The sequence below is a fragment of the Ptychodera flava genome, chromosome 10 (genome assembly GCF_041260155.1).
Source record: "Ptychodera flava strain L36383 chromosome 10, AS_Pfla_20210202, whole genome shotgun sequence".
In the NCBI taxonomy this organism is placed as follows: domain Eukaryota; kingdom Metazoa; phylum Hemichordata; class Enteropneusta; family Ptychoderidae; genus Ptychodera; species Ptychodera flava.
This window is the reverse complement of record NC_091937.1, coordinates 15,140,133-15,161,293: the sequence shown is the minus strand read 5'-3', so window position 1 is coordinate 15,161,293 and position 21,161 is coordinate 15,140,133. Positions and strand designations below refer to the sequence as shown.

Here is a 21,161-nt window from a genome sequence, read left to right as displayed (position 1 = left end):
GGCAGACACACCCATTTTTCACACTTAATGTACCCACCTTACATACGGCCACATCATACATCATTTGAAAGCTTATTATCTCTACTTCAAGAAAATTGACGATGTGGAGCTGCCAAGTAGGGCCATAACCCCCTAATTTGCATAATTCACATGGGTACCCAATTTGCATAAATGTGATATAAAATTAGGAAATTCATTGTTAACTACTCTAAACATGCTTTTAAACTATTGAGTGATATATCAAATGAAAGGTATTTGCATGTAGAATACAAAATGGATATCCAAAAAGATATTTAAAATGGTTTTACTGAAATATTTTCATATTAATACTGAAAAAATATTGAACCCTTTGAATAACAATATCTTAAATATTTGAACACATTCAGCCACATCATACAGTCACATTATACATCATTTGAAAGCTTACTATCTCTACTTTAAGAAAATAGACAACATTTAGTTGTCAAGTACGGCCGTAACCCTAATTTGCATAAGTCCCACGGGTACCCAATTTGCATAAATGCGATTAATATTAGATATTTATTATTCACTACTCGAAAAATACTTTTAAACTATCGAGTGATATATCAAATGAAAGGTATTTGCATGTAGAATACTAAAAAGACATCCAAAAATATATTTAAATTCATTTTACTGAAATATTGTCATATTTATATTGAAAAGATATTTTCCCCTTTTCAATAACAATATTAAAAAAAAATTTAATACAAAAAGCCAAATCTTACAGCATCATCATACGTTATTTAAAAGCTTACTATCTCTACTTCAAGAAAATTGACAATGTGGAGCTGTCAGGTACGGACGTGGCCCTTAATTTGCATAAATTACATGGGTACCCTATTTGCATAAATGCGATATTAAATTAGAAATTTATTAACTACTATAAACATACTTTAAACTATCGAGTGATATATCAAATGAAAGGTATTTGCACGGAGAATACAAAATGGATATCCAAAGAGATATTAAAATGATTTTACTAAAATTTTTTCGTACTAATGTAGAACAATATACTTTCCCCTTTTTAATAACGATATTATAATAATTTTAACACATAGAACCGCATCACACAACCACATCAAACGTTATTTGAAAGCCTATTATCTTTGCCTCATGAAAAAAGACGATATGCAGCTGACAAATAGGGCTGTAATGATTTAATTTGCATAATGCAAACGGGTACCTAATTTTCATGAATACAATATAAAATTACAAAAATCAATTGTAAAGTACTCTAAACTTACTTTTCAACTATCAAGTGATATATCAAATGATAGGTATTTGCATGTAGAATAGAATCATGAACTCCAAACGTGTATTCAAAATATTCTTATTGAATATTTTCAATTAAATCGTAAACGTTTTGACTAGTTTATAATATTCAAAATATTGTGTACTAATAACGAATAATGCTAAAGTTTTGGGGATAAATATCTGAATTTGTTTTGCAATTGATTTTTTGTTTATTAAGGATACGAAAACTGGAACATTTTCCTGTCTAATTCCCATATAGCTGAACAACAAGAATACATAAAACCAATTGGAACTATTTTGGGATAATTGGGTCTTCATATTTTGCAAATTTTCTAAAGCGTGTTTTGTGCTCTATAGTTGAGTGTTGAAATATAACAAGTTACTCTTAAAAACATTACAAGTAAAAAAGAAAAGCAGATGAGCTTAAATTTGCAAATTAAACCGACATTACTTCACCATCCAATTATCCCAAATTAGTTCCAATCTTGTTATAAATAGCTGTGTGTTGAATGACCCTTTTGTATTATTGATGTCATTTTTGTTTCAATTTCTCTAGAAATCTTGTTTGATGGAGACATCATTGGTTACTACATCTGTGTTGCATCTCTATTTTCAGTTCAGTTCTGTGGAATATGTAGACGGAAGGCACCATATTTCATTTATCGTATTTATTGTCATATAATGAAGGAAAAGCAACTCAACACACCGTTCATATCTTCGTTGTTTGCATTTTGTGTATGATATTGTGTATATTGTCAGTGTATATTATGTTTGGCTGTTTTATATAAAGTGTTAATTAGCCATGGCGATTATTCTAGTCGAGAGTAAAACACTAGCACCACTTACAAGTTGGTACCTTATGCTAAAAATACAAGTGAACAAAATGACGCCCACGAGGAAAGTTTGTCGGCCGCCCAATTATAAGTGGATGATGCAGTCCAACCTTTCACAGATCAAAATTCATTGACTATTTTCTCAAATAAATCGTGAAGAAATAAACAACATACATCAAGATACGACTGATTTTACACGAAAATTGAGACAATAAAAGTTCCGGCCAATGCGACATTGGTAACACTAGACATTGTTTCAATGTACACTAATACAACGCACAATGAACCAATGGAATCAGTCGACAGAGCATTAAATCAGGAAAGATCATCAATGATTGCATAATCAAACAACCAACAACAAAATACATGATAGCTATGCTGAAAATAATCTTGAAAAACAACACTTTCAAGTCAACAGTGAATTTTACCGTCATGTATTTGGGTGCGGTACGAGATCTCCAGTTTTACCAGAAATTCCCGACATTACATTTCACAAGACAAAATGAGAATAATTCAGCAACACACTGAACAAATATCGCTCTGACTGAGATTCAGAAACGATGTATGATTCTCATTGGAACTCAACACGAGCTTAATGAATTCATATCAAACATGAAAAAATGCATCATACTTTCAAATTTTCGAAAGCTCTTCTCAAGAAATCATATCGTTAGACCTCATTATCTATAAAGGTCATCGGTGGAACAAAGAGGACATTCTCGACTGCAAAACACACACAAAACCAACAGATACATTGCGGTTCACGAAACCAAACGGCAACATTCAAGGGCCTTGTTAAACGCGAAACATTACGATACATTAGAACAATCATGCAACAACAAGGCAATAGAGAATACAAGATATTTTCGAGATAAAAGTAATGAAATGCGACCAAACGATTCTAAATCTTGTTAAATTATTACTTACTTTGGACAATGGATGACATTTAAATGTTATTAAATTTTCATTAAATTAATTTCAAATTTCCTTGGAATCGTAAATAGTAAAAGGGAACCAAAACATTTTCAGGTCCCCTATATGCTGATCAAAATCTCCAAGTACCCCTCTACAATCTCCCAAAATTTTCGATTCCAACCGAATTCCTCTGCCTCTCACCGTTATTTGTGAGCGTAGCCTAATTACATACATAAGAAACGGTAATATAAGCGTTACGATGATGCCAAACTTCAAAAACCTACAACAGTCCGATCTCCGATTCAAATGAGCTTACACAAATACAGCCTGAACGAACAGTAGACATCCTAGCTTCCGTACTTGAACAAACTGAACTTTCAGTGGAACAACTCGATTGGTAACACCTACAATCATTCAACAAAAGAAAATGAAGGACTGATGAAGACAACTCAGTACTCTCGAAAGGTAGCATCAAAGGATATCGCAGTGTCACATTAGTCATGCTATCCCATAGGGCAGAACACGTAGATTAGGGTTGCGTCTCGCCATGGCAAATCAACACTATACATAAAACGGCCAAACATAACATAATATACACTTACAATATACACATGTACCGTACACAAAATTCAAACAACTAAGATATGAACGATTTGCGGAGCTGCTTTCTCTTATTACATGTCACCAATTGTGTCTGCTGTCGAATTAATCTTCCCTGCACAGACCTTTGTTCCTGCCAAGGCAGCGATAACTGTGGCAACCCTTTTACTCATGACAATGCTGGTGAAGAAGAGGATGATGAATTCCTACAATTACTAGATTTACTGGAAATGACATGAATGATTTGGATCATAAATCATGCCATTACTTTGACTGTAGCTTACTCTGACACATTGTTTCAGCTACAAAGCTACATTTCAACAACTACAATAGTGTCTTTCGTGTGGATCTTTTTGTTGCATTGATACTTAAATTAATTTTTTAAATACCATTATTAAAAAGAGGAAATATTTATTTCGACAGAAATATGAAAATATTTCCGTAAATTAATTCAAATATCACTTTTGATATAAATTTTGTGTTTTACATGCAATTACCATCACCACAGACCATATATCACTCGATAGTGTAAAAGTGTGTTTAGAATAGTTACAATGAATTTTCTAATTTCATATCTCATTTCTTCACATTGCTTACCAGTGTAATTTATGGACATAAAGGGGTACGGCCTTCCTTGATAGCTCCACATTGTCAATTTTCTTCAAGTAGAGATAATAAGCTTTCAAATGACTTATGATGTGGCTGTATGATAGGACTCTATGTGTTAACATTTTTAAAATATTGTTATTCTAAAGGGGAAAATATTTTTTCCATATAAATATGAAAATATTTCAGTGAAATCCATTTCAATATCTCTTTGAATATTCATTTTGTATTCTACATGTAACTACCTTTCATTTGATATATCACTCGATAGTTTAAACGTATGTTTAGAAAAGTTAACTATAAATTTATAATACTATATCGCATTTATGCAAATTGGGTATGCGTGTTTATTATGCAAATTAGGGGTTATGGCCCGATTTGGTAGCTCCAAATTGTCAATTTTCGTGAAGTAGAGATAATAAGCTTTCAAATGACGTATGGTGTGGCTGTGTGTTGTTGCTGTATGTGTTCAAATTTTTAAAATATTGTTATTCAATACGGGAAAATATTGTTTTCCATATAAACATGAAAATATTTCAGTATAATCAATTTCAATATCTCTTTGAATATCCATTTTGTATTCTACATGGAAAGACCTTTCATATGATATATCACTCGATAGTTTAAACGTATCGTTAGAGAAGTTAACAATAAATTTCAAATATTATATCGCATTTATGCAATTGGGTACCCTTGTTAATTATGCAAATTAGGAGGTTATGGCCCTACTTGGCAGCTCCACATCGTCAATTTTCTTAAAGTAGAGATAATAAGCTTTCAAATGATGTATGATGTGGCCGTATGTAAGGTGGGTACATTAAACTCCTAAAATAAGGCCCTTTTTGTGGATTCGCCGCTCGCCTATAATAAGGTAATGTTATGTTGTCATCAGTCAATACAGAGTGTTTGTGAAATAGAAAAGCTTTATTTAGTCTACTCCCATGTATAAAAAAATTATAAAATCCTTTCAGAAATGTCGAATTTATCAGATTGTCCATGTAGAAATCGTTTGATCGACAATTCATAGATTGTGGCATTACATTGTCTGAAATTGGTTTTAAAGTTTTGTGTTTTACTGGATTCAACATAGTATAGCAACACAATGAATGCTTCAACACAATGAATGCTTGTTTTCAATTCAATGTTACAATCTTATTATAAAAAAATGACAGTGCAAAAGCCAGGAATTTCTTCTGATTCTTGAACTTTCACAAAACCACAGACATTCAGTTTCATATACTTGCTTGAAACTGCTTACTGAAAACATCTTTTTACAGTTTGTACATACATATATGTCAGGTACTTCCTCAAATTTATGTGTCCTGTATTGTGTGATCAAAATTCATTTCAACGAAAAGAAATGATTATAGATTTGAAAAACACAAGAAACTCTATTGTGTGGCAGTAACTGTTCATTTGCCTGATATGCACAGTGTTGTTTTATGAACTGAGAAAATTTCAAAAAGTATCCGTAGGCCAAATTTGCTTACAGCATGGCTGAGGGTTTCTGTTTCTCTTCTGCCCTACCTCAGTTGATTTCTTGGAACTCTGCCAACTAATTTGCATATTCTTTGATATATAACAACAATAAAAGGTGAAAAGAGGACAACCATTAGAGGAATGCAAAATGAAAGTACTTCTGTAACTCCTCAGTGACTAGGGCTTTTGAGTAGCTTATAGATTACCGTGTGTGGTGAAGTTGTGGCATGCGCCAAGCAAGTTCGTAGAGACTGTTTCCATAGCAAGTAGAAATGTTATGACTACCGAGAGCTGTCACTGATGTCAATGACCCCAAACAATATGAGTATACATGTACGCTAATGCTGCTATAATTTCTTCTGTGTCACGGAATAGATTATCCCAAAACTCAATGTTGTGTTTGTAATTGATTCTGTATTCCCAGTGTGAAAAGCATACTAGAATGAATAATGAGATGTGTGAGTCGTAATAGTGACACTGGTGTAGTAGTATTTAAACTTCATTGAGCTTGGGGGCTGTGCATTTTAAAAATATTGAAATTTGAAAGAAGAATGTTGAATATTAAAATTAGAAATTGTAAAATTAAATTCTCTTTTAGCATCTCTTTCTGCGGCATTGTAAATTGCTGCCTTTTAAGCAACTTTTCAAGTGTTATAGTACTAGGAAGCCAATTTTTCAAACCCTTTTATATCAATATTACCGTACTGTGCTGTTATATTCAAACAATAGGAAAAATATGGGCAATAAAGTGCATAGTAAAATTTTAATAATGGCGACACCGTTGAGCTAGTTTTAAGGTAATTCTGTTTGACAGTGTTAAAATTCCAAAGAAACCAATTTGAGGCCTGTGGATTTGAAAGCAAATTTCAAATATTTGATGTTGTTCTCAAGTGGAACTTTCCATCATGTATGTACAGATACATAACCAAGAAAGGCTTATTGTAAATTGAGGCATATGATATAATAATATTGTAAAAAGATCATTGTACATGTACCTAGTATATTAAAATGAGAAATAGATCTAAATAAGTACATGTACTCTTTTTTTACACTGCCTTTGATCATCAGTTGCTGTTACTTTTCTTTTTGTGTTCACAAACAAAATAATATATTTCACACACCGTTTGTGATATATTTATTGTGACACTGTATTTAGGTATCAGCCAAAAGGCAATTGTGTTTCTATAATCTGATAAACTTAAGAATGGAAAAAAGGATGGCTAACATGGCATGTCTAGAATTCATCCTGAATCTCAAAACTTGATGGTATTACTTGAGTATGTTGTTCTTTAACCTGTCCACCCCAATTCCCTATGATCCAGTCCACACTTGCCATGAATAGCTATAGGTTTGAGCCAAACCATGGTGATGAAAAGGTTGCCGAGGGAAATTCATGATAATGGCATCATGTGCAATTGAGGGCAATTCATGAGAATGACATCATGCCGATTTTGCTTCTCTTTGAAATTTGAAATCCTCGCATTCAGTGTGTGTTCCCCTCTGTAATCATACCATCAAAGGAATTCAATTACCTGTATTCGTGAGTTTGAATTCTAATGTTTTCCAATTTTCCTGTGTTTGCCAGGAGACACACGCTATTACATTCAAATGTTCCACTTTGAAAGTGTTGTCACGGTAATGCCATTCTGTACCATGTTTGTCTGGAATGGCTCATTTCATTAATCAGGTGAAGATTTATTTCACCAGATTCAGAAAATTGATTTTTCACAGCAGGTGCAAAATGCGTGCTCTTTCCTTTGTTTTGCGTAAATTTCTGAGCTTGTCCTATTGTGGAAAATGATAATATCCATAGGAAGTTATAACAAAAATACATATATGGGACAAATTTAATTATTTATAGTACATTTGTAATCAGAATTTATAAAAAGCTGGTGTGTGCGTGTTGAATGTACATTTTCATATCAAAATTTCTCAATGAAAATGTGGGTATACTCTAAACAGAATGTCGATTCAGAATTTACAGGTAGCACTGAGATACACTGACTGGATGCTGGATGTATGCACATGTATTTACGTATCAAAATTTCTCCATTAAAGCATTGTAACATCACCAGAAAAGGCATTTTTTATGTGTGATAATTAACACTACTAATCTGCTTTCTTTTCACGGTAAAAGCTAGAATACATGTATTTCAGTTACTGTGGAAAAGATAACATTCATAGGAAGAATGAAAATCATGCTGTGCCGTTTTTGCATAACATTATACTATCATTCAATATTCCTCATCAGCTTTAAAACAAGAAGGGGTCAAACTAGTGGCATGTGGGCGATCACACACCATAGTGAGTACTAAGGCTGGTAGACTCTACGCCTTTGGTGCCGGCTCGGATGGACAGCTTGGTACCGGTGAGGGACAAGGCGGCAACTCACCACAACTCATCGAATCACTACCAGAACAAGAATATAAAGTATTGTCAGCTGGAACTGACCATTCAGCAGCTCTTACAAGTAAGTGGTACATCTTATGCTCAATTTCCCAAATAAAGATATTTATTTATGCAAAGTGTATTAATGAGCACTATTTGAATATGCTAATCAAGTGATAATGATAACTCACTTTTTAATGGCAAATGTGCATAAACCACAAAAAAATCACTATTAACGTGGAATGTACCTGGGGACAGATAGTCAGATTCTTAAACTTTACAATTTCTGTTGGCCTACCACTTGTTGGGGTTCATTTTGAAGCTTATGGGGTGAATAAAAGTGATGCTTGTCACTCGTGAGCAAAGTGAGGATGGTTTCAGGTATTAATGTGAGAGAAGGTCGATAGCAGCATTGAAAACAGTGGTGTAGCTTACTTCAAAAGTCGATCTGAATGTTTTCAAAAGTGGGTAGTTTCTTGTATGAGGTAGTAAAGTGATCAAGTCAGGATGGGTGTTTGAGGAGGGGTGGTTCAAGTTACAATTGTAGCACATATTCTCAGTAGCTTGTCAGAAAAGGCAAGGTAGGCAGTAGAGATGTACACATAATTGTAGATTTATGGCAACATTGTCATGATTGATGTGCTGGGGTAAGAAAGATATGTGCATTGTTTTGACATACAACTTTGACAAAGGTATAAAGACAAAAGTGAAATTAAAGCTAACACAATTTACTTCTATTTTTTAGCTGAAGGAAAGTTGTATGTGTGGGGCAGTGGTGGTGAGGGTCAGCTAGGGTTAGGAAATGCAGAAAGTGTAGAAACCCCCACAGAACTAAAAATGGACTCACCTGTGAGGTGGGTGTCCTGTGGCTACTACCATACGGCAATAGTTACAGGTAGGTTAATGTTTTGATGTTCTTCTACTAAATTTCCTTTATTCAGTTTATTATTAATTATTTTATAATATGTGGTGACAACAATGTGTTTTTTTGACACCCTTTAACACAGATGAACGTAACCATTAAATGTGATGAATTGTGTATTTCATTTTTTCCTGTGACAGAGGATGGCAAACTTTATACATTTGGTGAAAAAGAATTTGGTAAACTTGGTTTAAAGGAGGATCAGCTGGATGAGACCAGCACACCAACTCATGTCAGCTCAATAAAAGAGCCTGTTAAAATGGTAGCCTGTGGTGGTGGCCACACTGCTGTCATTACAGGTGAGTGGAGATCCGATCTGATTGATTGATTGATTGATTGATTGATTGATTGATTGATTGATTAATTGATTGTTTGACCTTCTTTCCAAGAAACAAAGGAGGGAGAGACTCTTGCATTGCTCTAACTTCTGGTTATACATGTAATCTATTAGCAAAGGAAAAATACTGGTTCAGACTTTTTATTAGTTTATCGGCAAAAAGAAAATAATTGGTTCTGACTATCAGTGTATCGGCAAAAGGAAAATATTGGTAAATCTCTTTAACGTCTTTCATACGACCAATACCCCCATCAAAATATGTGAAATTCAAGTAAATCATGTAAATTTTAATATTTCAAAAATGAACATTCATATTAAGACTATCGATTGACCTTGAAGGGATGACCTATCAAATCAATGGGACATTGTGACATACATTTTGGATGCATGTTCACTGAAAATTGAGCCTATTTTCAACCAAAGTCAATCTTGTATGTGTAAAGTCTAACCCCCAGGCAACAAAATAGAATTCAAATTATGCCAGTGATTTCTAAATTAAACACATGTATGTCATGAGTACAGTTATTTCAACACATCCTTACTGTATATAATTTATTTATTCAGAGAAGGGTAATCTCTACACATTTGGTGACGGAAACCATGGGCAGCTCGGTCATGGTCCCTCACAGTTGCAGCTGAACACCCCTGAAAAAGTAGTTCGACTCAGTGAACACAAGTGTAAATTTGTGTCATGTGGGGACAACCACACGGCAGTCATTACAGGTGAGATGTTTTGGCAGATTGTGTTGTGAAGAATGCAAGCAAGGTGTGTGGATGGGTATTGGAAATGAAAACAATGTTTCTTCACTGCAGTTATATTGCATAGGAATGTTTGATTTCATTGTATTATTGCGATCTGATTTATCTGGAAAATGTCTGAAATAATTTAGACATACAAAATACAAAGAAAGTACCAATTTTGAATCCAACCCTAATGCTGGCAGACAGAATCACTTCCCCAATCTATAAGAAGCAGTATTGAGCAAAATTTATATGTACATGTATGTTCACCTTCTTGGCAGGGTATGTCATAGCAGGTTTGGTCACTGAAAATCATATTTACAGTATCTAGGTATTCGGGGGTCTTCAGATATTCAAAATGGAACATACAGGACCTGTTATGCATCACTTGTTGTCACCAACTTGACCTGAGGTTGACATATGAACTTGCCAGGGTAGGGGTTGAAGGGCATAATTTATAGTTAGTTGCAGGAGAAGAACACATGCCTATCATTGATTTATTTCAGAAAAAGGTGCTATGTATTCGTTTGGTGATGGACGGCATGGCAAACTAGGACTCAGTGAAGAAGATTTTTGTAATATATTTAAACCTTGTAAAGTTTCCAGATTTAGTCATTTTGAAGTCCAAAAGGTAAGAATGCAGAGTACATTGAACTCATTACCCTGTGAGTACTTTAGTGCTTTTATTTATAAAGCTTGTGTGTTCCTCTGGTTAATATGTCTATTTTTGTGATCATCGTAAATGGAAGTTGTTACAGATATCTAGATACTTTGGTATATGGATGAAGATTTTATTGATGCTTGCTTTCTCGATGTGTGATACTATAGCAGTTATCATTTGACCATATTCAAACCAAGGAGTGTATTATTGTGACCTGTACATTATTTGATTTTTGCTGCACATTAAAGACTTTATCAATTTCTGATTACAAAAGCTGTCTCAAAGTATAAAAAATTGCCGTGGAGTATGTGGATGTTATATCAGTATATGTTTGAACCCTTTGCACTATAGAATCATTAATATGTATAAGTTTATTGTTAAACTGGAGAATTAATTTTAAATAGTTTAGTCCTAATTATCTCATTGAATATTTTGTCATCTGAAGGTACCTATTTCTACATGCGTATGTATGTCCTTCGCGCTATAGGGTCATTAATATCTATGTTTATTATCAAACTAGAGATTTTATTTTAAATATATTTACTAATTATCTTATAGAATATTTTGTCATCTTAAAGTATCTGTTATTCAGGTATGTATCTGAAGTCAATATTTTCATGATAATGTTTCAGGTGTCATGTGGTGGTTGTCACATGCTTGTCATGTCAATAAAGAGGGACCAAGCCAATGGTGAGCTGTCAAGTGAGGCAGACAGCGAGGAGGAGGACCCTCTCACCAAACTCAACAGATTGTCCATTTCAGCCAATGACACCAGAATAGAAACTGCAGCAGCTACCATAGCTGCATCATCACTCGATGACTCAGGCACTCCAGCCAGTGAAAAGGAAAAGTTAGCTCACACCTTTGATGGTACAGCCAGGGGGAGGAGACGGCAAAAAGAAGTAAGATATTTATCTTTTAATTAGTATTTGACAGTGAGTGGATGAACTTGCAGACAAAGTTGTTAATTGATTTTAAAGTATTCACATTACATCATGAAAATTAACAATTGTGTAGCAATGATAACACCTGCCAAGATGTAGTTTGTTGTGAAATCATGCACAAGTGAACCTCTTTGCCATGTTTTTCCTCAGAAAATGGAATAATAAGCAGCACCTCACTTCCATGTTATGATGAACTCCATCTTTTCAAAGGTTGGGTTTACACTATTGACAAGTACGTGGGTTTCAGGAGTCTGTTGATGTATGTGTAAACCCTTAATGTGTAAGGCTTTATTCCAAATTTGGCTATACACAAAATCGATCTTCCATCATTAGTTCATGGCCTCTTTCAATATACTAGTTATAGTGATCTGGGCTTGTTCATAGTGTGTTTTCAAAAAGGAACAATTCATGAAACATACAGTGCTGAAGACATATGGGCAATGTGAGATTATGAATCCCCATCTCTATGCTTAGAAATGGTTCACAGTCACTTTATGGAATATAAAATTGATAGAATGTTGTTGAAGTGGTGAAAGAGTTTAATATGTAACAACTGTACATTGTACCTCCATAATGGCAACTCTTTCATTTTTCATAAATACAGGTTGAATTACCTCCTCCGTTGGCAAGGACATTACCGCCTCTCAGTACTTCTGGTTCTAATAGCCCAAGACCAGCCCCCAGACCTCTGCCCAGGCAGACTGTAGCCCTGGCCGGTGCCAACAGGCTAGACCCTGGTAAACTACCTGAAATCAAGAATGACATGACAATGAAACAGCAAGGTATGGCAACACTATCTGGACATGAAATGAATGGCTTTGTTATAGAGCATCAAATCTAGATATATGCAAGAAAACTTTCCTGTTTTAGCCCCACGGTGGCGCTGTTGGAAAATGTCACATTTAGGATAGCAGTAGTCTCTGTTGGCAGTATTGATACGTTTGGGCCATCTATAAATTGTATGTGTGTTCCAAAATGTCCTTTTCAAAAGTGAAAATGGATATACATACATGTCACACGGATATATGTAATTCAAGAAAAGTTTAAATGTGTCTCTGTTGCAATCCAGATATCTTTGTAAGAGGTTTGCTTAAGAATTCTTAACTGTTCAAGTCAAATAAGGAATTTCTTAAGGTTTGTAGTTGCCTCGAAAATGAAAGATTTAAACTTTTGCTCAAACTTTCCTCAAGCAGGCTTCAACCATTCTCCCTCAAACATCAAGAATAGAAATTTGGGGGTTGGCCATGCAAATTTGGTACTAGAGAAACAAATTACCCAATATTTATCAATATTTGAAATTCAAAATGGCCGCCATCCATGTGCTATCTTCATGGAGAAAATCAAATTCCTGATTTTCATAAGAGTAAGCCATTGAAAACTTTATTTACTCCATAAGTTTCCAAATGAGCCCCCACAAGTGGTTGACCAAAAGAATATTGTAAAAATTTTGAGAGTCTGATTATCTGTCCCCATGGTGCATTAAAGCTTAAACTGTCCTTTGGTTAAACCCCATCTCGAAACATGTTTTAACTTTTTGGAGTCAGAGAGAGAGCTCTCTTGAATTAATGATACGCGTAATAGGCTAAGAAGTTCTATGTATGACATACCAATTGTCAGAAAAGCAATATCGCACAATCAAGAAAAATATTTTCGCTTTTGAAACTAAATGTGAGCATCGTAGGATGAACTCACAGCTATAGTTTTGTTCGGCAGCATAACTGCACTGCATCAAGTTGGTTTTTCACAGTATACCCGGGACGGCGGAGTAGAAATATGGCTAAATACCCTGCAGTGCTTTCCTGATTAAAGCTCAATATTTTTGTTCCCTGCAGTGAAAGCAAACGATGCAAGTGAAGATGACTCTGATGATGACAGTGATTCAGAGCCAAAACAGACAATACATCCATTAGACAAGGTAGGACAATTTATGAAATGTCTCTGCCCTAGACATAGCTGAGATGAATTTGTCCTGCATCTCACCAGGGGAAACCATCTATTCCCTGCCTCTTCCCCTGCTAAGCAGAGAGCATGGTTGCTGCTTCTTGTAAAACTCAAAATATGCTAATAGAGACTAGTAATACATTTAAACATGTTTGTAAAAGGCATTTGTTACAGTTATTGCACCGTTGTTTCTGCAGTACAATTGAGAAAATAATTTGAGCATTTGAAAAACAGAGATTTAAAATGGTGTTATTTGGTGACACTTAGGGAGTATTTTTTCGGATTTTTTTCATATGAAAAATTCAAAGGGAAAGAAATCTGAGACTGCATTCCAAAACTTTTTTTCCAGTTCACTGATTTCAATGAAGACTACATTTTTTGAAGATGAAAAAATAGCAACAGACATATTCATCGATGTCCAAATACTGTACATATCATCATAACACTCACTTGTTCTCAGCCTGATACACGGCTGTGCCTAAAAATAGGTCGTTAGTTTTGGGAAGGAATATACTATCACTAGCAAAATTCTACATAACCTCTAAGAAAAATTTCAGTATACTCTGCTTTCCTGGGTTACCCTCACGCTTTTTGGCATGTTTACTCATCTAAGTACTCAAAGTAGGTTTATATAATAGCTAATTACAGCCTGTGTCATGCAAATATGGCTGCCATCGATAAGTTGCACATGGGCTTATGATCTCGGATGACATCACAAACTCGCGAGATTTGCAAGATCGATGAGAATTACCATTACAGCCTGCATGATTGAGTCACACACTTGCATTCGGCTTGTAAATCACTGTCAACTTTTTCGAAAATTTTATTTGTTCTAATTAAAAAAAATAAATCTCTTTCATTTGTGGCAAGGGGTGCTCGGAATTTACAAGAGGGCGCTATGCCCCTGTCACCTTATTCAGGGAGAACACTGATATATGTATTCACTTTTTCTGACAATTCTTGACATGGTCAGTATACCACCCCATTATTTCTGAACCACTGACTTTATTGTGGCAACAGCTTGAGGCATTGCTGAAGAGTATTGAGAGGCGTAAATGGATGGAAATAAAGTTCACTGAAGGATTCTGGACCCATGCTGCGCAGTGTTGCAAATCAACACAGCCCTAGGAGGTTCGGTGCAATACAAAGCTATCGAGGTCCCCTAAGGAAATCTTTTTCGCACCATAAGAAACCTTAGGCCTGGAATATTTCAGAAGTCCCAACATTGAGGATGAAACAGTGCTCCAAGTGCATTGTAGGTGAAAGGTACAATTGCACTTGCCTTGGAAATCACATTTGTTTTGATATTGAACTTTCAGTCGCATCATTTTGCAAGGAAAGTAATACACTACATTCATTTATTGTATTTATATGAATATTATTCTGTTATACAATATAGTTTGGCCGTGGCTCCTTCCGATACCGTGGTAGTTTACTAAGGGTAAGATCTTAACTGATCTTGAAAGGTACCCCGCATTGTGTGCATCTGTTGACAGAACCATCACTAGCTTGTTTGAAATACACACCAGGAGATTCACGCTTTGGTTTGCACAGCCATGGCCATTTGATTGCCAGCAATTTCCAAGCCATGCTTCTCTTTACATAAGTCTTGTATCAAAAGTAACTCTCTGACATGACAGATTCCAAAAGTAGCAGTCTCCTCAATTGTCAAGATATATTTTTGTGTTGATCAATGCAATTTTTGAATCCAAAACAACTTTAAAAGTTTGGATTTCTCCCACTGCCCCTTTTTTATCCAGCCCAGGCTTTTTATAGGAGCACCCAATCAACTGACAAAATTTTGAAGTTTGGCTGTGAAAGGTCTTTCCTGTAATTGCTAGAGTAGAATCTGATGAGAGAGGTGTGTTTTGAGACTTCTCACTATAGTGCGCCCTCTAAGTTATGTTGACATACTGTTGACGAAAAGACTATTGTATTGGTTGAAAGAAATTTTACATGTAGCAATTGTATTTGCATAGTGCTGACTTACAATGATATAAAAAAATTCAAAGATTGACGTCTAGTAATCAGTAGTCTCAAAAGTTGGAGGGTACACTGTTTCACCAAAAGGCATCTCATGAACTTTTTAAGTGCACTTTTCCTTGCTTGAGTCCACGTATTCACCAAACACTACCACAGGCTTGTTGCTGTTTGGCTTTGTTGGACACACATTGCAGCATACCAGTACACTGCATGAACGCTGGCTGCAATCAGTTTGCACTGAATCAAACACATATCAGATAGCTGTGGTGCAGCAGTTGTTTTCATCTTTGTGCAAGAAGTGAGTCATACAGGAGCAGATAGTTATATAAGCAAAATATTACTTCTGTACATGTATGATATGAGAGAGAGAGAGAGAGAGAGAGAGAGAGAGAGAGAGAGAGAGAGAGAGAGAGAGAGAGAGATGGGCAGACACAGACAGAGCTGTGTGTGTGTGTGTGAACATGTGCAGATGTAAAAAGCACAATAAACAGAAAAGGTGTTGAGGAGTGAAACTATGTAAGAGAACTAATCAGATCAGGCAAATATACAAGTTGAGAAAAAAGAAAACGAAAACAGGGAAGGGTTAATTTGGACAAGAAGTAATAAAAACAGAGACAAAAAATAAGGTAAATTAAGGCATATAGGAAGGTTAGGACTGACTACCCTACTAACAGACACATAGAAAAGTTGCTGAACACTAAAAAAACAAATGCAAGCCACAGTGAAAATAAACACAGCACCCATAAGTTATGATTGTTTGAAGTCTGTATTCAGGGTTTGAATTTTTCTCTCTCATATAGACACACTATTCTATGAGTGGTCACAGGGAAGACATTGAACCCTTGGTGTCTACTATGAAAAGACGCCAGAGAAGGGAGAGAAAGGTAGAAGTTCATGGGTGTGTTGAGTTTCGTTGGCTGAAGCATGTTTTGAAAATTAATGCAGTTGTTTGGTTTGATTAACAAAAGTCAACAATCATCATAAAAAAGTGACAGGCACCATCCATCTATGCACAAAAGTATACCCATAAAAGCTGAAAAAAAAAATGCGGTAGATTTTCATGGAATGCATGCTGTAGCTGCATTGTGCAAAAAAAGCTCATGCATGTACGGCTGAAAAACCCTTCTTTGACACATCCATAGATATTAAGTTTAAGGTCAATAGCCCTGTAAAATATTTTGTTAATGCCTCTGTGCACATCTTCAATACTCTTGTACGTCATCAAACAAAGGCATTCTCATCAAGATTGCTATAGTGCTTTTACAAGTTCAAGGGTTTCATCATATTCATGCCCTATACTCACTCATTTTATAGCAATTTTGTATATCCATTGAATCATGCATATCATTCCATGCATGGCTTTCTGGAAATCAAAAGTGGTTTTCCTTGTGGTTTCATGACAACTCTGTTTAGAAAAATCAGTAAGTTAAATATTTAATTTGGGGAAAGATTTTGCCTTGGTAGTAATTGCATACATGTAACAAGTGCCCTTGATTTTAAAGTTGATCACGTGGTGGGTATAGATAGTTGATTGGCTTGTCTTTGCAATACCTGATTAATGGCATGTTTTAGGTAGTATGCATCTCCAATTGCTTAAACTTTCCTCAAGGAAACTTCAAACCATTATCTTTCAAAATCAAGAATAAAAAATGTGCAAATTTTAGTACTATGGAACAAATTACCTTAACTCAACTGGTATTTGAAAATCAAAATGGCTGCCATCCCTGTGTTAACTTTATGGGGAAAAACTACATTTTTTTTTTCCAGAAAAATAAGCCAGTGAAAATTTTGTTTATTCCTGACCTTCAAAATGAGTCCCCACAAATGGCAGAACAAATATTAAGTAATACAAAGTTGTTTTAGAGTCTGAATATCTATCCCTGAGGCGCATTCTACCGTAACTATCCCACAACTTATAACAGTGATTGCAAACTAATAAGTATGATCCATTTGAAGATAATCTCCCTCCAGTCCCAGCCGCACTAGTCCCTTTAACAACCCCCTCCCCATTCATCTCCCTGTGTTGTTGCCAACTGACTGTTTTTAACCCTTCTTCTGCAGCGTCATATTTACCAGAAAGGAAGACTAGAAAAATAACAAAGTTTCTTGTATCGCTTCTTGTTTCAGAAAGAAGAAGAAATCAAAGCACAGAAGATATCAACTCAAAAGGTAAAAACTTGTAAAGCAAATAGAATAACTGGTACAGAGAAATACAAAAGGTTTATCATGAATGCATCCCTTTACATGTACGGTACGTAATTGTATGTTCTGTGACTACCGTACTTAAGGACATTATGTGAAGAGGAGGTACTCGTGTGCAAATTCAAGAGTGGTCATGAAGCGATCTTGCCATGTGCTAAGTAAATAACATTCTTTTTTCAGCTCACTGAATGCATAGAAAGGAAATCTCTTTTCTTTTTCACTGTCTGAAAACTAAGACACATATATACTATTTAATAACTGCTACTGTAATGTTTGGATGAATAAGTCCAAGTAGGTATTGTGTTGAGATTGTCCAATACTCCTGAGGACAGTGATATGGCATACGCTGAGTCCACCCATTCTGTACTTACATTCCATCTCACATTTACCAGGATATGTGTCTTTTGCTTCTACCTCGCTGAGTGTGGTCAAACAGCTGACGTATTCAAGATCGCGTACCCATGATTCTTGTGAAAAATAATAGCGAGACACTGAGTGATAGTGGGGCTAACATCACTATCTACAGCAATTTTCGACATACAAATCACTGTTGGGTATAACATCTTGCTTGAGTACAAGACAATGTTCAAGAATTGCGTATTGTCCAGTATACAAAAGTATCAAATACAAAATGTAAATGCACCAATGTTGGCAATTATTCTACAAATCTATAAACTTCAATGTGTATAATACTTGTGTTTTGATGGAAGCCCATCAGATCACAATACAAACAAGGTTGTATTGTCTGTAATCTTTTTCTCCCAAAGAAAAACTTACCAAGGTAACAGGTGTATGAAACAATGACTGATTCTTCAATGTTGTATATTTTGCCACTCTTGAAGACGGAGGGCCCTAGGAAGGAGTTGTTTGAGAGCTGGGACTCAGATGAGAGTGATGAGGATGGTGGTGGGTCGCCTGTTAAGTCAAAAGAGGAGGAGGAAGAGGTAGAATAGAGGAATACAGTTTACCCTTGACAATGTGAACAAAATGATTATATAATCAGAAAAACTTCCCATGCTATCAACAGAAACCAAAGATGATTTGCTGTCATACTAGATGTGAACAAAACTAATATTATTTTTACTGTGAACTAAAAGCAACCAATCATGTGATGAATGCAACTATCCTAAATTTGATAATGAACTTAATCTGGGTTCTGAAAAGTGAACAGGTGGAATGGGACACCACATAGCCTCACTGGAATATGTATGGGATAATATTCTATCCACTTTTCCATCAATGTTGCCTCATATTTTTAAATATATTTTATCTAATCTATTTTTGGATATGATAAATTTGATAAATTTTGTTTTAAATAAATTTTAAATTTAAACGGTAAAGATTTATTACAGATTATGACGAAAAGAAAGTATTCATATACAGACAAACTTCATCTATACCTACATGTTATTGTCACAATTTTTATGAACACATTTGATGCTTTGATATTTTCAAATGATGTTGATAATATGTTGGTGCAAGGGTAAACTGTATTTCAGCTGCTTTTGGCTTGTGTATTATTTTGTTGCATGGTTTTGGCTGTCCACTTCTATTTTGTTTATGCTAAGCATGGAGTTTGCTGTACACATTGTTGTTGTTATCTATCTTCTGTGTCACAGTGTCTGCTTTCTGTCTGTGGAGATCAGATATTGATGTATTGATTTTCCCGGACACTTTTTCTGGGCAATTGCATGGAAGTGAGCCTTCAAAGACAATGGAATAAAATAGGTTTTTAGAGAGCGTCAAAGAAGAAAATGTTGCATATTTATTTTGGAAAACTGCCTCTACTCAATGTCCATTGTGTTTCTGCTAGTCAAACGTTTGCTTCTTCAGTGAAGGTGAAGCAGATGTCAATTAGTACACATATTCAATCAGTCATAAATGAGCAAATAATTTACAGCCATCAACCCCCGTTTACTCTCTGCATGTTATTTTGATTATTGGAATTTTACCAAATTGGAAAACCAAAAGACAATTTGTTTCTCAGGGTCTGCCAAATCTGAGTGCATATCTGTAATACCTTGATCAAAATAAAAATACAGGCGTAGGTTGTAGTGTGACCTCAATTTGCCAATTTGGTTTTTATCAGATCTTCCATGGAAGGTATGATTTTTCCAATAGAAAAGAATTTGCCGGTACATAGTTCCTCACACTCCAGAAATATATATTTATGACCAAATAAGAGAAGCAGAGATTTAGGATTTGGTCTCAAACACCACCAGTTGGTTTTGTAATGGTGTACATAGGATTAGTACTTATGGATCAGTGTATGAAATACTGATTTAAAAATGCAGGGGCAATACCCCCGATTTCTTGTGAATGTTATTGTCAACTGTCTTTGTGGATTATGTCATTTCCTTGGTGTGTCTCGAGTGTAAATTTTCTGATTCCTGTACCTTGTAGAGCAACTTGACTTTAATCATTGCTCCTATGCTTGCTTCTCACTATTCTTTGCTGTTTTCATCAATAATATTTTTTCTACTGGTATGAACTGTGACAACAAGTGTAGCTGGTAACTGTCAACCATATCAACAAAAAGACTGACAAGCCAATCAAATTTTTGTACTCCTATCATGCTAACGATGCATATATCAAACTTTCAGGGAGAAAAAATTAACAAAAATGTGGACAAATAAATATCAGTGTTTTATTGCTTTCATAAAATTTAGAACTCATATCACTGAAGACAACATGCATGTACAAATAATTACTATGTACATGTAGATTATATTATTATATTTATGTTTGTAATTCAGTTTGATACATGATGTTATGTTTTCATTTGTGATTTGCTAGGAGAAGATGTAGCGTCCTCACACAATGTAATATAATGAACCAAGTTATCTTCTCCATAACTTTGTTTTTGCAAAATTTTAAGCTGACTCTACTGCAGTGAAAAAAATCTATAAAATCTTGCTGCACTTTGTTGTCATAGTTTGTATTAGTAGCTGGAAATAATTCATGCGAGGTTTCATTTCATCCTGTGAATTTCTTGCTTCATCAACGCTGCTTTCATGAAAGGTCAAACAACTTCAAGAGGAGTTAAGACTGAAACATGAGTGGACTAAAGCTGAATTAGATGAATCCCTAGGGGAAGAGGTACAATGCATGCCGCTCTGCTTTGCTTTATACTCTAGATTTTTACTAACCAACTGTGTACTGATTTTTGCAAGGTATTCCTAATATGTTTAAATTCTCACTGATACAATTCATTTTTTACCATTTTATTTCCTTGATAGTTAAGCATTGCTCAACACTTTTAGCTTTCAGATACCATAGTGCGTGTAAAGTTACAAATATTTGCAGAAAAGTGAATTTTGTACAGGTTGTGGTA

The 21,161-nt window shown here is 35.0% G+C and overlaps 1 protein-coding gene across 17 annotated transcripts in view; it reads left to right on the top strand.

The window, feature by feature from the left end:
• Positions 1–21,161, top strand: part of LOC139142082 (X-linked retinitis pigmentosa GTPase regulator-like) — a 44,430-nt gene that overhangs the window by 8,718 nt on the left and 14,551 nt on the right. For 6 of the 17 annotated variants that reach the window (XM_070711897.1, XM_070711896.1, XM_070711891.1 and 3 more), the window contains exons 4-12: positions 7,960–8,178; positions 8,842–8,991; positions 9,159–9,317; positions 9,920–10,078; positions 10,603–10,727; positions 11,390–11,659; positions 12,306–12,483; positions 13,534–13,616; positions 17,753–17,794. In XM_070711897.1, the coding sequence (XP_070567998.1) occupies positions 7,960–8,178; positions 8,842–8,991; positions 9,159–9,317; positions 9,920–10,078; positions 10,603–10,727; positions 11,390–11,659; positions 12,306–12,483; positions 13,534–13,616; positions 17,753–17,794 (1,385 nt within the window). Of the gene's footprint in view, positions 1–7,959; positions 8,179–8,841; positions 8,992–9,158; positions 9,318–9,919; positions 10,079–10,602; positions 10,728–11,389; positions 11,660–12,305; positions 12,484–13,533; positions 13,617–16,425; positions 16,510–17,752; positions 17,795–18,669; positions 18,772–20,848; positions 20,927–21,161 lie in introns of all 17 variants that reach the window. The other 11 variants (XM_070711885.1, XM_070711895.1, XM_070711893.1 and 8 more) reach the window with 5 other exon arrangements.